This window comes from Euleptes europaea, chromosome 6, assembly GCF_029931775.1.
Source record: "Euleptes europaea isolate rEulEur1 chromosome 6, rEulEur1.hap1, whole genome shotgun sequence".
Lineage (NCBI taxonomy): Eukaryota > Metazoa > Chordata > Lepidosauria > Squamata > Sphaerodactylidae > Euleptes > Euleptes europaea.
In genome coordinates, this window is record NC_079317.1 from 13,874,859 (window position 1) to 13,891,887 (window position 17,029).

At 46.6% G+C, this 17,029-nt stretch overlaps 1 protein-coding gene across 1 annotated transcript; it reads left to right on the forward strand.

Moving 5' to 3' along the window:
* The first annotated feature begins 649 nt into the window (after nt 1-649).
* Nucleotides 650-2,109, forward strand: ZBTB42 (zinc finger and BTB domain containing 42). Its single transcript, XM_056851615.1, has one exon. It carries the CDS (start codon nt 658-660, stop codon nt 2,089-2,091), a length of 1,434 nt encoding a protein of 477 aa, XP_056707593.1. The 5' UTR covers nt 650-657; the 3' UTR covers nt 2,092-2,109.
* The last annotated feature ends 14,920 nt before the right edge of the window (nt 2,110-17,029 follow it).

The following is a 17,029-nucleotide window of genomic DNA, read 5'->3' on the forward strand; positions in this document are numbered from 1 at the left end:
GTTTCGGCTTGGCGGCTGGGGAAGGTAAGCGGGTGGCCCCGGGGTGCCCCCGTCGGTTTGGGGGCTTTCGGGTGCCGGCCGTGTGGGGGGAACTGGTTCGTCTCCGCATCTGTTCTCGCTTTGGGGGGACTTTTCGGCGTGGATGTTTGCTCGGGGCTCCTGGCGGTGGGCAGAGAGTTGATTGGAAGGGAGAGGGGTGCGCATCGGATTGTTTGATGTGCAAAGTGGTTATGGGGGAAGCGCGGGGGGGGTGCCCTTGTTTTATGGAAATCGCCCTGAGGATGCCCCCAAGTTAAGATTTCTGGGGAGCTTCAGAACTACAAAGTCCATCTTCTCTTTTATACCCCCTTAAAGCATCAAAAGACAAAGGTTAGAGGTGTTAGTCTCCTTTAGGAGCTTTGCTTTACTTAGAGGCAAGTTTTTCCTGTTTTCGAAGCAGGTGTTGCGGCGGGGGGGGGGGAAGAGAAGCATTTTAAAAAGAAATTATGGGGGGGGGAATCCTACCCGGTTTATATAGACAATTAACAGTTGGAACTGTTATCTCCAAAGCTCCGGTTACCCTACAGCCAATCTGTTTGTTAACAGCTGCTTGGAAGCCCTGCGGTGTCTAAGTAGCATTCAAGTTTTTCCTGTTTTCGAACAGGTTATGAAGGAAGAATGGAGTTCCCAGACCATAGCCGGCAGTTACTGCAGTGTCTGAGTCAGCAGCGTCACCAGGGTTTCCTGTGTGACTGTACTGTTTTAGTTGGAGACGCTCAGTTCCGAGCTCACAGAGCCGTCCTCGCCTCCTGCAGCATGTACTTCCATCTTTTCTACAGGGACCAGCTAGACAAAAGGGACATTGTGCATTTGAACAGTGACATTGTCACCGCCCCAGCCTTCGGCTTGCTGCTCGAATTCATGTACGAAGGCAAGCTGGAGTTCAACAGCCTGCCGGTGGAAGACGTACTGGCGGCCGCCAGCTACCTTCACATGTACGACATTGTGAAAGTCTGCAAGGGCAAGCTGAAAGATAAGGAATTGTGCGGGGAGGAGAAGACGAACGGCGGCGGGGCCCCTTTGGAGAAGGATGAGCGGGGCTCGGCCAACGGCGTCCCCCTGGGGCACGAGCTGGACTCGGGGAGTAAACAGAAATTCGCCACTGCGGAATATGAACGACCGGCCGCCGGGAAAGAAAAGGGCAGCGCTTATTCTGCCTGGTCCTCTGATCTTGTAAGTATCAACTCTGTGTTGACCGAGGACGAATCGGACACCGTGGCAGCTGAAAAAACAAAAGCGAATGTGGGGACGTTGGGAGGACCTTTGTCCCAAAGGTCTCTTAGCCACCGCTTGGCTTCGAGTGATGCCGAGTGTGCTTTAGATTTGTCTTTCAAGCCTCTGGCTGGGAGAGATTCCTTACACCCCTCCTACGTCTTTGGACAGCTGGCGCCCGATAGCCAGCAGCAGGGTAGCGAGACTCTTGTGAAAGACGAACAAGAGTCTCTGTCGGACGAGGAGGACGGGGAAGCGGGGAGCCCAGAGAGCCAGCATTTTGGGACTGCTGCCAAGAACCTGATGACGGGGCTGGGAAACGTGTTTGCGGGGAATGGGAATTCTCACGTGCCGGAGGAGGACCTCGATCACGAACGGGAGGCGAGCGAGGACGACATGGACTCCTCCGACATCTTATCGCCGGGCGTCTTGGTCCCTCCCAGCCACATCTGCGTGTGCCCCCTCTGCAGCAAAGTCTTCCCCAGTCCACACGTCCTGCAGCTCCACCTCAGTTCCCACTTCCGCGATAAGGACGGCTCCCGGACCCGGCTGTCTCCCGACGGTTCCGTCCCCACGTGCACCCTCTGCGGCAAGACGTTCTCCTGCATGTACACCTTGAAAAGACACGAAAGGACTCACTCGGGTGAGAAGCCGTACACCTGCGGCCAGTGTGGGAAGAGCTTCCAGTATTCCCACAACCTCAGCCGGCATGCGGTGGTGCACACGAGAGAGAAGCCGCATGGCTGCAAATGGTGCGAGAGACGGTTCACCCAGTCCGGCGACTTGTACAGACATATCCGTAAATTTCATTGTGGCCTTGTAAAGTCACTGGTGGTTTGAGGTAAATCGTGTTGGGGGGGGGGGAACCACCGCCAAGATGGTATCAGCTCTTTCATTTGCTGAGGATAATTCTCTTCAAGCATATGATATTTGGAAGAAGAAATGTAGGTCTACATTTCACGGAGGGAGGCACCCCTAATGCCCCTTCTTCCCGGCTCTACCATAGTCCTCCACCAACCCATAATATTTTGCATGATAGGAAAGGTGAATCTTAATTCACAAGTAACTTTAATTGAGCGTTCTCGGCGACCTGACTCAATCCCGCCAATTGGCTTAATTGGTGTATGGATTGGGTCATTCCAATGATAAGAAAGGTGTTTCGTGCACTCCTGGTTTGGCCGGGCTTCCTTGCCAAGCTGGAAATGGGTGATGAAGTCCCCTGAGAGAGAAGGCATAAACCTTGTCGGGAAGGTATACCCCAAACGGATCAGGGCCCGCACAGCATCCCCCCCAAGTATTTTTTATGTTTCCATCACAGCTGCCTCAGTTAGGCAGTCTAGACTCCTGATCCTTCATGCTGTGGATTTCACTTGTTTATTTTGACTCTCACTATTTCGAAGTACTTTGCAGACAAGCAGAATTTCAAAGCAGGGGGAGGGGAGAATTCTCTAGGGAAGATTTTATGTTATTTATTACACGTATATTTGAACAGAAATGTGAGTTCCGTATGCCTTAAGGGGACAGCCTTTACAATAAGTAGAAAAAAGCCTTGAAGTCAACATGGCCCTGCACGAAAACTCCCTTGATTTTTCTTGTCTGGTGGTGAAATTTCGTTGGCCTTTTGAAATTGTTCGGGCTCAAGTTCTTCTACTGTTTTTGATCAAACTTTCCTGTCTGTACACTTTCTCCCCTTCTCTTTCCCACCTCACCTGGCAGTTTTTGTGGAAGGCGCTGAACTATTTCCTGCCCGTCCACCTGTGGGGTGTGTGCAAGTTCACTACAGTCCACAGCCTCTTAGGCATCCTTAATCCCACCCACCCAAGTTTAAACGTGACCCTGAGTTTGTCAGAGGCTGCACGGGCAAAGGCCCCAGTCATACGAACCACCTTTGTAGGAAAAGGGGGATATGCGATCACATGAGAGGCATCCGTTTCTCATACGCCTTGATTCATACTGAAGGTTCTGTGTAATCTGTGGGGAACAGGTGCCCAGTGAAGTACTTTAAGTTAAGGTGACATTGGGGTCTGGAAAGAGAAAATCCTACCCCCTCTCTGATAGTATATTCTTCTCTGTTCTGTCCTACAAGCTAATTCCCACTGGGAATAAGGGCAGCTGTTAAGGAGTTGAACCTATTCTGTCCACTAGGTATGTATGACTGAAGGCCTCAACAAACCTATGAAAGGTTCCTCTCCTCTTCTCTCCCGCCCTCCCTCCCCCATATGAGTAACAGGCATGGGGGAGAGAGAAGGGAGCTTCACAAGCAAGCTGGTGGGAAGTCCTCTCAGTTCTGCCCCGTTGGCAGCTTGGCATAGCAGCGTGTGCTGTGCCTTGGCAGGGGTACTCGTCAAAGCTCTGTCCATTTCCATTTGTGATTTTTGTCCACGCCGGGATGTATCCAACCATCTGTGGGCTTTGCAGAACAGGGCTTTCTCGTGTCTTTTTCCCACTGCAGTTCACTGAGCCCCCTGAAATTTCATTTGGTGGGGATGTCAGCGAATCTTCGAGAACCGTGTTGGGGATAAAGGGGCAGGCCTGTAGTGGGATGGGGCCATTGCTGGAAAACGCTACCCCTACTTCGAATGATCTGACTGCCTTTAAGTCTTCGGAGCTGGGTGGCTGGTTGCATGGGTGCAGCAATTGCTCCCTCCTGTCCTTCCCATACGGCTACAGAACTCAAGCCTTGCTACTCATAGGTAAGGGTGGCTTGTTGATGCTGTTGACAAGTGCCTCTTTCGGGGTGCCAACTTCTAACCATGTAGCCATTATTTTTACTTCTGGCCCACTGACAGCCGGAATCGTGGTCCCCAGCGAAAATTCAGCAGTGAGCCAGTGAAAATTCAGCAGTTCTCCCCCACAAATGTTACAACATCCCTATAAGCCGTTGTGTGTCAGTGTTTTTATTTGTATGGATTCTTACACTAAACCCGCGTCTTCTGTTAGTCTCAGCTTGGGTTTGGTCTCTGCGAAGCAAATCTGTAAGATGGCAGCTGCCTCAGGAATTAGGGCATTAACAGGGAATATGACTTATTTCCTTTTCCTTGGACTGTTACTCAAGAGTCCAGCATTTCCTGATATGAAAAACACAGCTGGCCAGAACAGTGGGTGGAGGTAGGCCTGGAGTCAGACGGAAAACCGGGTATGGGCTGGGTGACCGGGGCCTTGGTGAACCAGGGGAGATATCAGTGGGCATCAAGCCGCTGCCCAAAATTTCCTTTAAAGTTGTTTGTAAAATTCAGGCAGTTAAAGAACAGTGTCAGCATTTCAAACTGTTAAAGAGTGTCTGCCATATTGTCGAAGGCTTTCACGGTCAGAGTTCATTGGTTCTTGTAGGTTATCCGGGCTGTGTAACCGTGGTCTTGGTATTTTCTTTCCTGACGTTTCGCCAGCAGCTGTGGCAGGCATCTTCAGAGGAGTAACACTGAAGGACAGTGTCTCTCAGTGTCAAGTGTGTAGGAAGAGTAACACTTGACACTGAGAGACACTGTCCTTCAGTGTTACTCCTCTGAAGATGCCTGCCACAGCTGCTGGCGAAACGTCAGGAAAGAAAATACCAAGACCACGGTTACACAGCCCGGATAACCTACAAGAACCAGTGTCTGCCATGTTCCAAAAGGTGGTTTCTGGTGACACGTTGCTCCATCCCAAACACTGGAGATTGTTGATGTTGAATTAGGGGATTTTGCTACGCTAAAGGTTAAATCCAGCGAACCCGTTCTGGTATATAGATTTTTCTTTTCTTTTTTGTTCTTGTTAACTGTTGATATCTAACTGTACATCTCCATAGGTCAAGTTTAGCGAAGTTCTGCTGACTGGTGAAAAGGCTAACAGCCTTGTTTTGTCGTCTTCCTGCTGCAGAAAATGGTCAAACTTGGCGATGCATGGTTTTTTTTCCAGGCTAGCAAAACTTTTGAAAGGTTTAGGTTGTGTGTATTTGTGATTTTTAAAAAATCGTTGTTGTTTGGGTTGAGAGAAATCAAAATGCTGTACAGTTAAGGGAGGGAGAAATTAGGGTAATTCACATATTTCGGATATCCATTCTGGAGCGTTTCATATCAGATTATCCCTTCTGGTGAAATTATCAAAGTGTATGTGAAACGTCTAGAGGAAAACTGTGCTTGAATGTGATTTTATGAGTCTGTTAATGAACAGGGCTAGAGGATTGCTAAATTGCTAAACTGACCTCTCTTTGGTATTTTGTTTGACCGATGTGAAAGCACTGGAATGACTTGTCCTAGAAGACTGCAGAGGAAAAATATTGTCCAGCATTTTGCTTCCCCTACTTTTTAGAGACCTGTGACTCTTGTTTGTACAGTCAAAGAAGCCTTGCTTTGTTTACTGCAACAGTTCCTATTGCAGAAGAGGCAAGCCACTGTTTAAACAGACTAGCCTCTTCCGCTGTTTGTACAGAGGCATTGAAAGTGGTAAGGAAAGCTATAGCTGTGTGATTACTTTTTTCCTTTGCACAAGTATACCTTCCTTGAACCCAGCCAATATGTTTAGGAAGCACTGCTATGAAGGAGCAATACTGATTTTTTTTTTAATGTAGCAACACTGTTTTCGGGGAGGCTGATGTGTGTGTGGAGGGGAATTCCAGCTTTTTGTAGAAATGAGAATTGACCTGTTTAGAGCTCTTCTTTCGTTCCTCTCTTAAATGACGAATGCACATGTAATGTGAAATTTTACTTCTATTTATAGTATGTTTATAATCAAATCCATTTTGTTACTGTACGAATACTCTTGCTAACACATGGAAGGCGTGCGCGAGCACTAGATCGCCTGCAAGATGTGACTTTGGTACTGTGGTCTTATTTTGCATTTTATTTTCTTCCCTCGGATTGGAAACAGCACTGAACAAAGCCTTCGAAAATTAAGTTATTTCTCTTTTTTCTGTTTAAAATTTTAAGTTATATAATTTTTTTTCCTCCTGATGATACTTGATATAGTATTTATTAGATTTTTTTTTAAGTGGAATGATTACTTTGGAGTGGTTTCAGAATAACAAGCTTGAAATATGTGTAATTTTAATTGTTCTCTATGTAAGGGTGCCACCCCCCCCCTTTGTCCTGATGGGGGTGGGAATGCCCATGAATGGCCTTGCGCGCCTGCAACAGTTTCCCTGTTCCTTCCAACAGAGAAAGCAGGTCTCTGCAGATCTACGCCTCTGATTGTAATGCACGGGGTTGCATAGGTGGGTTAAATCCGCACCTATGGGTTGGATCAGCACTCCTCCAAATGGAGGAAATGTGGAGAAATGACTCTTCCCTGCCTTTCCTCTGCCCCCCCACAAGCATCTTCTTGAGTGTTTTTGGGGGTGTATATGGTTTGTGGGGGGGGGGGGCTTCAGTAAGAGAAGGAACTCCGATGAATTCCTACCACGCCCCCCCGTGCAAACCCTTCTGCTAGTTTTGTGCTTCTTTCCGTCCTCTTGAAGAAGTGAGGGGATTACATCTCAGTTCCTTTTCTAACGGAGTTAACTCCCTGTTCCACAGGGCATATTGATCCCGTGGACCAGGGAACCCTTGAGAACAGCTTTAAAGGGGGCATGGGGTGAGAGGAGGAGAGTTGAAGCAGGCAGGAAAGACCCTCTTTCAAAAGTCCCCCCGTCCCTCCATTTTTGCGGGAGCTTGGATCCAGCCCTCAGTGCATCTGAATTTGTCCTCTAGATCTTTTGCTTCCCTTCTGTTTTTTTTTTAATTAGTACTTGCAGCAAAATTTGGAAAAAACTTAAAAGTGCCATAAGATGCCATCAGAGGTAGTTTTAAAAATAAATACAGAGTTTAAACAAGTGAGCATCAAGTTTTGTCTAGGGGTTATCCCTTTAGTACGAGGCATGCTCTGGGCAGCAGTGGGAAAGTGGCTGGTGTCTAGTTTAAATAGTTGTCTTTGTTCTCTTAGCCTTTTCTGCGTTGATTTTTCTTTTTCTAAAAAGAAGTTTGCACTTTTATTTTTAACATAACTCTTATTTGGTCTTTGGGATTAAAAAAAACTCGTTGCAATCATTCTGAGCATGTTTATCAAACACAAGTTCCTTATTCTATGGAGAAAGCTACTAAAAATTGCACATTTAGGCTTGCCGGCAGTTCTTATAGCCAGTGGGGTGAACACACCGGGAATCCTTTTGGCTCCCGTTTGAGTTTGATCTGATCGGAGTCAAGATTTTACCTTAATGCCATTTTACTTAAAACACTGGAATTGTCTTCTACTCCAAACTGATACTGTGAAGTTAATGTTTTGCAAAAAAAAAAAAAAAAGAGTGAAATCATCAGTTATTTTTAATTGCTTTTAATCTTGGTGCAGTTCAGATTTAAATATGTATATTTAAAAGACACTAATTTTTTGCGGGAGAGTTTTTATAGTATACAGTATGTAGAAAAGCTATTGGAATGGACTATATTTTATAAAAAAAATAAGAAATGTTCTTTCACTGTTTTATAGTGAATTATTTCCCAACCATGCCCCATCACTGTTAGTTCTATGCTGTGTTTAGCCTAGATTTGACAATCGCATTAAAAGAATGACTTCAGACAACTTCCCTTACTTAGCATTTAGTTTCTGTGTGGAGTTTTTTTGTTTGTAGGTTTTTTTTTCCCAATTGCATATTGGTATGTGCTGTTCAAAAAAAAGGAAAAAAGAAACGGCGACAATCGTGATTAGAAACACTGTCTTTAAATAAAACATGTTAGAGTTACAAATGACATCCTTTTCCTTCTTTTCGTTTTAAATCCTATATAGAAAATTAAGTTTATTATTATTTTTACTTTGTGTATTCCCTGTCTTTCTCCCCAGCGGGGCCCCAAAGTAGATTACATCGTTCTCCTCACAACAACTCTGTAAAGTAGATTAGGATTGAGAGTATGTGTGACTGGCCCTAGGCCACCCAGTGATCTTCTATGTCATTGTAGGGATTCGAACCTGGGTCTCCCACATCCTAATCTGATGCTCTAACCACTAAACCACATCAGTTCTCTTGAGATCCTTTCTTCCTTTCCTAATGGACTTCCTTTATAGACTGTATGGGGGACTGTGTTGAACACTTGGAGGGGTCGTGGCTCATTGCTTTGTGTGCAGAAGGTCCCAGGTTCAATCCTCACCAGCGCCAGTTAAAGAGTCCTGCTGCTGAGAAAAGACACTTCTCTGCCTGAGTCCCAGGAGATCTGTTGGAAACCATAGACGGTTTTTTTTTTTTGGCAAGTGCTTGAGTGTCCCCCTGATGCAATGCTGGTGTTTCCACATAAACCAGAAGTGATGTCATTGCACAAGGGACACAGTTGCCGCCCCCCTAGCATGCCTCCCTAAACCTGCCAGTTGCGAGGAGGGACATGCCAACCTTAAAGACCAACAAGATTTCCTGGGTATAAGCTTTCGAGAGTCAATGCTCCGTGTAAACCCCGCGTTTTTCATTCACACAAAACATCTTAGGTGAACTTACAGGCTTGGATCCGGCCCAGATTTCCATGGGCACAAGGGGGAGGGGCGATTCCTGCCAATTCCTCCCACTGCAGCTCAAAACACCCCCTGAAAAGCTAGTCCTGGGGATGGGGACCACCAGGAATAGGTGGGGCGGGGGCAGGGAGAATGAGAATGAGAGGTCTACAGCGCGAAAGGGGATTGGTGCAAATCACCAATTGCAGCCACAGGATTTGCAGCCACCACTTTGCAGCCACAGAAATCGAGGCGGGATCCAAGCCATAAAAACGTAGTGTGTGAAATGGCCCAGGCCTGATCGCAGTTGCCTTCTTTTAGTGTTCAAACCCAGGACCGCTTCTGTTTCCTACTTGCCACAAGCGAACCCTTTGGTTTTGCACTGCGTAGGTCAGGTGTTGCGTGCAGCCTATCAGCGCTGTTAATAACTCATTGGGTGTTGCTGGACTCCCGGTCTCTGGCTTCGACTCTGAGCCGGGGCCTGATCCATAGTGTCGCGGGCCCCTGGATGCCAATCAAACTGTGTCGCAAGAAGCGGGTGGCAAATTAGCAGCAAGCGATCAATATTTGTTGGCGCGGACCAATTTATTTCCCTTTAAAAGTTCTAACCAAACAGGGAGCCAGGTTCTGAATAGCGAAACCCAGTGGCGGTTGAAGGGTTAAGCTTCCTCTGTCTTCCCTGCGCGACCCCCGAGGCACAAACCTGCCATTAATCTACAGCACTGGTTCCCAACCAGGCGTCCATGGACCCCCAGGGGTCCGTGAGAACTAAATTAAGGCCCGCGAAACAAAGTTACAAACCCATAATAATATTTTCAATTAAAAGTTCTCTATTATAAAATATATATATTCAAATATAATTCTAAGTTTAATGTTTAACTAACAGTTATGATTAAAGTTTATTTTCAAATTCTCAGAATTTTTATTTTGAACCTTGGGGTCCCTGCACCGAACAAAAAAGTCCTAGTGGTCCCTGGTCAAAAAAAGGTTGGGAACCACTGATCTACAGAATATGACCTTCATTTTGTCTGAGTCCTATCTCCGCCATCCTATGCTGTGAAATTCATGGGGCGAGGCCTTGTGTCATGAGGCAGTGCCCAGTGATGCCATATGTTCCACCTCTGACCTGCTTAGTGCCAATCACGGTTGATTCTGGCCCATGCACTTGAGATGAGCAGCCGCCCATGCACTTGAGATGTGCAGCCTTGGTAGATACCCATCGTTTTCTTTTGGGATGTCTCTTGGGGTCACCCCTTTCTTCATTCAAAACCAAACCAAAGATCGGCTCAGTCATTGCTGTCTGATGACCGGTGTTCGGTTGCTTCTCGCTGCAGCTAACATGCTAACAGCACAGTATTTGGACGCTTTAACCTGCCCTCTTCGAAACGGGGATTTGATAACCATTTGGGTTGTAGCGATCGGCTGGTTCATCACATTTCTCATAAGCCCGTGAGATGTTTCTACATCTCCGGCTCCCATTTTGATCTTATCCTTCCTGAGGGGCTTCTCTGACTGCTTGGCACAGAAAGCAACGGAAGGACAGGGCAGCCGGATTGTAATTGCAAAGACGGTTTGGTAGTTGGCAGGTGACAGGGATAACAAAAGGGGTGGGGGAAACTCAACCAAGAAAGTACAGGAAGCCACAAAGGTTGAGCTGGAAACTCTAAACTGTAACAAAATATTTATTACAAGGTCTACATTGTACATTTGTACATTGTACATTTCTTAAAAACACAGGGCCTGGAATGCAGGTTACAAATAAAAACAGTTACAAAAATCTCATGCCTAGTTGATATACATTCAATATAAATGGCCAATACAGGACCCATACACGTTTCGGCCTGAATAAGCCTTCCTCAGTGGTCATAAATATACAACATGATTATTCAAAACACATCCGGAAGTGAACCTTACGAGGTATTTTTTTATCTGAAAATAGAAAAACCATAGGAGAATGGAGGGGGAAAGGCCAATTACTATAACTAATATTTTTTCTATGGCTAGAAATTTTTGAAAAAATCATTAAGTATACGAGGCCATGTATACCTTATATCTTATGTGGCCTGATGTAAGCTCTTAATAGGGATAACCAAAGATGATCAGGCGGCATTTAAAGGTTTCAGGTGGAAGATGGAAGATGCTCTAGTTCTTCCCCGCAAAGTGCATTGCTTCACCCTACCTTTATGAGGAAAACCTAAGAGTGGGCGGTTGTGAGATGTTTCTTTTCCTACAAAGAATGTTGGAAGGTAGCCCAAGGAATGATTTGTCTGTCTTTTACCTTCATTGGTTAGCACAGCAGGAGCCGAGCCTGGAGAAAATAAATTCTGCCGCTCACCCAAAGCTCATTCCCTTAGTAAGAGCACATGAAGCAGCATGGTGTAGTGGTTAAGCGCGGTGGTTTGAAGAACCAGGCTTGATTCCCCGCTCCTCCACGTGAGTGGCGGAGGCTAATGTGGTGAACTGGATTGGTTTCCCTGCTCCTACACAAGAAACCAGCTGGGTGACCTTGGGCTAGTCACTCTCTCTCAGCCTCACCTACCTCACAGGGTGTCTCTTGTGGGGAGGGGAAGGGAAGGTGATTGTAAGTTTGAGTCGCCCTTAAGTGGCAGAGAAAGTTGGCATATAAAAACCAACTCTTCTTCTTAATACTGAGTCAGATATTGGTCCATCCAGCTCAGTCTTTTCTACTCTGACTGGCAGCAGCTCTCTCTTATCTCTAGTGGAAATCTTTCACGTCACCTACAAACTGACCCTTTTAATGGGAGATGCCGGGGACTGAACTTAAGACCACCTGCATGCAAAGCAGATGCTCTGCCGCTGAGTCGTGGCCCTGCCTCCGTGACCGCAGAGCGTTCAGGGTATTTTACACGTGCTCTGCCGCTGAGCCGCTCAGCTACCTCCCAGGCTCCTGGTTCAAAACTGGCCAGGTTGAAGCAACAAGGCGGAGCAGGTGGTGATTATTCCGGGGCAGGAGGAAGGCACTCTGCACATGTGCAGTGCACATTTCTTGCTCTGAGTCCAGATCTTCCACGACTGATCCCAGGCACTGAGGATGCTTAACGCTGGGGTGAACGTCGTCTGGCTCGTCGAGTCCGGCAGCGGGTTTTTTTTTTTTAAAAAACACCCTGTTTTTATTATCTTCGAAGAGCCGGGCGGTTAGGCACTGCCCCCAAAGCCGAAGCACTCCACCGACCTCGCCGCCGCCACCAGACAAAGGTCCCCTCAAGCTGCTGACTGGCTCCTTTCATTTCCCCATTAAAAAATATTTGCTAACCCAGTTTTAATTGAGGGAGCCAAACAATTTGCTTATTGTAATATTTTTCCTGTTTGGTTCTTCCACCCCTTCTTTCGCACAGCTGCGCACTTCTGCACACACAGCTGGCGCTTGGGTCCTTTCAGAGTGATGCGCCCTAGGAAATTAAGACTTGCCAACCTGGTTTTGAACAAAACACAAACAAAGCCCGCCATTAATATTCTTGGGGCCTTTCTGGGCTTCAGTGTGACATGGGTTTTTTTTTTCCTTCCTTTTTTGTAATCTTCCCAGCGAGAGGAGCCTGGCACAAGCCGGGGGAGAGGGGAAAATCTGATGTCGTCGCGGGTTCTTGGCCAAAAACAACACTGGCCAAAACCGATGAGGCTTTCCAAAGGGTAAGGGGGTCACCTGTGCGAATTCAGACCCGGGCCTTCTGCCCTGCTGCTCTTTCCACTCCTCGGGTGGCTGCTTCCTTCTCAGGTTGCTCCTGTTCTGTTGGGGCAGTGAGGTGAATTTTGAGCTCCCAATCTTCCTCTCGTTCCACTCCATCATGTTTCTGCATCACATGGCTGTTATTCCTTTTTCCCACTCTAGGAACAGGGCTGCCAGCCTCCAGGTACTAGCTGGAGATCTCCTGTTATTACAACTGATCTCCAGCCAATAGAGATCACTTCCCCTGGAGAAAATGGCCGCATTGGCAATTGGACTCTATGACATTGAAGTCCCTCCCCACCCCAAACCCTGTCCTCCGCCCCAAAAACCTCCCGCCGGTGGCGAAGAGGGACCTGACAACCCTATCTAGGAATAGTATCCAAGGCAGTGCAATGTAAATATATGAGAGCCAGTGTGGTGTAGTGGTTAAGAGCAGTGGCCTCTAATCTGGAGAACCGGGATTGATTCCCCACTCCTCCGCATGAAGCCAGCTGGGTGACTTTGGGCTAGTCACAGCTCTCTCAGCCCCACCTACCTCACAGGGTGTCTGTTGTGGGGAGGGGAAGGCAATTGTAAGCTAAGTTTGATTCTTCCTTAAGTGGTAGAGAAAGTCGGCATATAAAAATCAACTCTTCTTCTTCTTGGGAGACCTCAAAAATGCTTCGCTATGGAGGGATACCTAGCAGCTTCCGTGAGCGTATGCATGAAGCCGCCTTCTACTGAATCAGTGGGAAATGACAACGTTTTCTCATGTGAATTGTGTGACCCAGCAGCCCAGGAAAAACAAACCCACCGGAGTGAAGTTGCTGAGCTGTCGCTTCTGAAAATTGCAGCCCTAAGATGAGACAGGAATTCAGGAATGTACGCAATTCTCTTATTAAAACGTGGAATACCAGAGGAGCTAAATACTTTGGGGCTATATGGCTTAAAGTGGTATGCTGTAGTTAGTGCAGTCAAAGATCTGCCCACGACCTGAGTTCAATCCCGACGGAACTCAGTTTCAGGTAGCCGGCTCAAGGTTGACTCAGTTCGCTGGGGGTAAAGTGTAGACGATGGGGAAGGCACTGGCAAACCACCCGTAAACATAGTCTGCCTAGTCAACGTCGGGATGTGACATCAACCCATGGGTCAGTAATGACCCGGTGCTTGCACAAGGGACTGCTTTTACCTTTATATGGAAAACACATGTGTCAACTCATGTTGAATCGAAGAGCAGTAGGGAGATCAACATCTGGATGCAGAATTTAGATTAGGCATAGAGAATGTTCACCTCTGTGGGGTAGCAGAAGGGAGGGGATGATATCTTGGAAGAGAGCAACCCTAGGTATTCAAGAAAGGGTGGGAAAATATAAAATTTTGAATCCTAGGCAGCAGAAACAATATTTAATCTGCATTTGTTGTCTTGGAGTGAAAGCTCACGCGAACAGTGTTTCCAGATGCCGGTTTGAGAACCCCAAGACGGTAACGTTTCTCCACAACTTCGGTGTTCAGGCTCAGAATAGGATTTGGGTTTCTCTTATACATAGAAAAAAATTGCTGTATCGCTGTGATAATAACTGAAGCCTGGAATCAGATGGGACGGCTAAATTCCATTAGTACAACCTAAGCCAGACTAGGGTTGCCAGCTCTGGTTTGGAAAATTCCTGGAGATTTGGGGTGAACTCCGGAGAGGGCGGGAATTGGGGAGGGGAGGGACCTCATCAGGGACGCGATGCCATGGAGTCTACCCTCCAAAGCAGCTATTTTCTGCAGGGGAACTGATCACAGTCGTCTGGAGATCATCTGCAATTCTGGGAGATCTCCAGGTCCCACCTGGAGGTTGGCAACCCCCATCAGGACCCCGCCACACCTGTTGGATCACTGTCGCTGGAGCTGGGGAGCACCCGTGTGCTTGGGAGATTACCCACTCCGGCCGTAAGGATGTACTGTGTAAGGATGTACGACTCCCTCCTGGCCTTCCCTGGTTCCCCTTTATGAATAAGCCCATTAAACCACAGGGCCGTTCTATTCCAATTCCCTAAGAAGTGTTGGCATCTGGACAGATTACATTCCTTTGGGCCTCGTGATGGAAAGAACGGGCCGAAGAACAAAGTGTCAGATCGATGCTCAGATCTGTACCCAGAAATCTGATATTCAAGAAAGGGTGGCTTTAAATATTCAGGCCATAACCGTAACAGGTAAAACACGAACACGGCACCGCCTGGTTTATCTAAACAGCTTCAGGGATGCCTTTTCGCTGATAAGAAGGTCAAATAAACTAGAGTGCCATTAAGAGTTAAAATAATTTGTTTCATTTAAGAGATTCTCTGCTTGCAGTTTTGGGTAGAAACCAGCAATTTGGGTGGAATGGAAATGCTTGCTCCTTGCTACCTTTACGTCTTATGAATATTCACAGTTTCAAGCGTGGTCGGCGTCATTCCTCTCCTGTCCACTGGCAGCTGCTGTTTCTTTAACTCTGTTCTTTTACCCCCTGTAGCTATTGCTGCTTTCTCCGTCTCGGATTAGTTATATTTGTGACCTTGCCTAATGAGAGATCATGTGCTGAGCATGGTGACATCACGACTCTATAGATAATCAGGTGATGTCAAGAAAACCGGCGACTTGAAAGGGGCAGCAATAAATGAAAGGGTTGACTTTTTTTCTTTTGTCCAAAGACTGCTGGAAGTTTGCTTTAAAAACAAAAGGGAAGTGTTTTCTGAGCACAGGTGAAGATTTTCATGAAAAGGTGAGTTTTAGATGTGTGCTTGCGTGTCGTTCTTCCAGAAGCCTCTAGATGAATAACAGTAATTTAAATTGCAAGTACAATCTTCATGGTAGAAGACTTTTTTTGTTTTGTTTTAAAGAGCACAATAAAAAAAAAAAAAAGCACCACCCAGGGGGTTACCGCACTTTGCATTCCCAGCGATGAATTAAGAGTTTGAAAATGTTATAGAAAACATCGCTTTAAAAGGGTTTTTGGATACCACGGCTAATAAATGGTTGGAAGACGTCTTCACAGCTAAAGGGGCCAAACAAAGTGCGAACAGTTTATAACATTTTCAAACTCTTAACACATCGCTGGGAATACATAGAAAGTGCGAACAGTATTGTTTATAACATTTTCAAACTCTCAATACATCGCTGGGAATACAAAGTGTGGTAACCCTTCCAGTCACTCAATAGCAGTACAAAGAACAAAGCGACACTGGTATTGATAGGACAACCACCTTCAAGTACTTGAAGGGCTGTCATATAGAGGATGGTGCCGAGTTGTTTTCTGTTGCCCCAGAAGGTCGGACCAGAACCAATGGGTTGAAATTAAATCAAAAGAGTTTCCTTTTAGATATTAGGAAGAATTTTCTAACAGTTACAGCAGTTCCTCGTTGGAACAGGCTTCCTCGGGAGGTGCTGGGCTCTCCTTCCCCGGAGGTTTTTAAGCAGAGGCTAGATGGCCATCTGTCAGCAATGCTGATTCTATGACCTTGGCAGATCATTAGAGGGAGGGCATCTTGACCATCTTCTGGGCATGGAGTATGGGTCACTGGGGGTGTGGGGGAGAGGTAGTTGTGAATGTCCTGCATTGTGCAGGGGGTTGGACTAGATGACCCTGGTGGTCCCTTCCAACTCTATTATTCTATTGTTGAGACAGGATTTTTTCAGTCTCCTAGGAAAGGCAGCAGCAGGCAAGAACGTTTTTGCACTTAAGAACAGTGTGCATAAGAGAGCTTGTTAAACAAGGGGCAGAGCATGCATGTAAACCGTTTGCTAGGCCCACCCTACCGCAGTGGTCCAGATGGGAGATGTGCCCACAAACATCTGAGCTGGGTCTTTTGCAAGCGCCAATCTGCAAATGGGCAAAATCAACAACTGCCCATACACGTGCCTTCTCCGTTGTGGCCCCCACCTTCCTAGTCTGAGGAGGTCAGGAAGGCTCCCCCACTCCTGTCTTTCCTCAAACTACACAAAACTAAATTATTCAAGAGGGCTTTTTTGCACAGGCAATAGGGTTACACTGTACAAAATGATTCACAAAATTGCTTTGTTGTTATTGAGGACTGTGGTCTATATAGGGTTGCCAACCTCCAGGTACTAGCTGGAGATCTCCTACTATTACAACTGATCTTCAGCCGACAGAGATCAATCCCCCTAGAGAAAATGGCCACTTTGGCAATTAGACTCTATAGCATTGAAGTCCCGCCCTTCCCAAAACCCCGCCCTCCTCAGGCTCCGCCCCAAAAACCTCCCATCAGTGGCAAAGAGGGCCCTGGCAACCCTAGGTCTATACTACTATGTATAGCTTGATGTAAGTAGGATCCCACTATGGAATTTTGCATAATTTAATGTGTCCTGTTAATACTTAGGTTTTGCTTCAGTTCTGTTTTTAGATTTCCGGTTAGTGCTACACTCCGAATCCTATTGCACTGTTTATTGAAAGCCCCATCCTGTTGATTGTATTGACTCCCTCTGAGTAATCTGCCTCGAGTCCAAGTGAGAAAGGTGGACCGTAAACAAACAAATGAATAAATGGTTGTGCTGTTAAGTTCTACCAGGGGAACCAAATCCCAGACTGGCTTTTAAATCGTTTATGGGATAGTTGGTGTTATCATGGAATCCTATACGGCAGGGTTATCAAACATAAGGCCCATGAGCTGGATCCAGCCCCTTGAGAACTCTTATCCAGCCTGTGAGCCA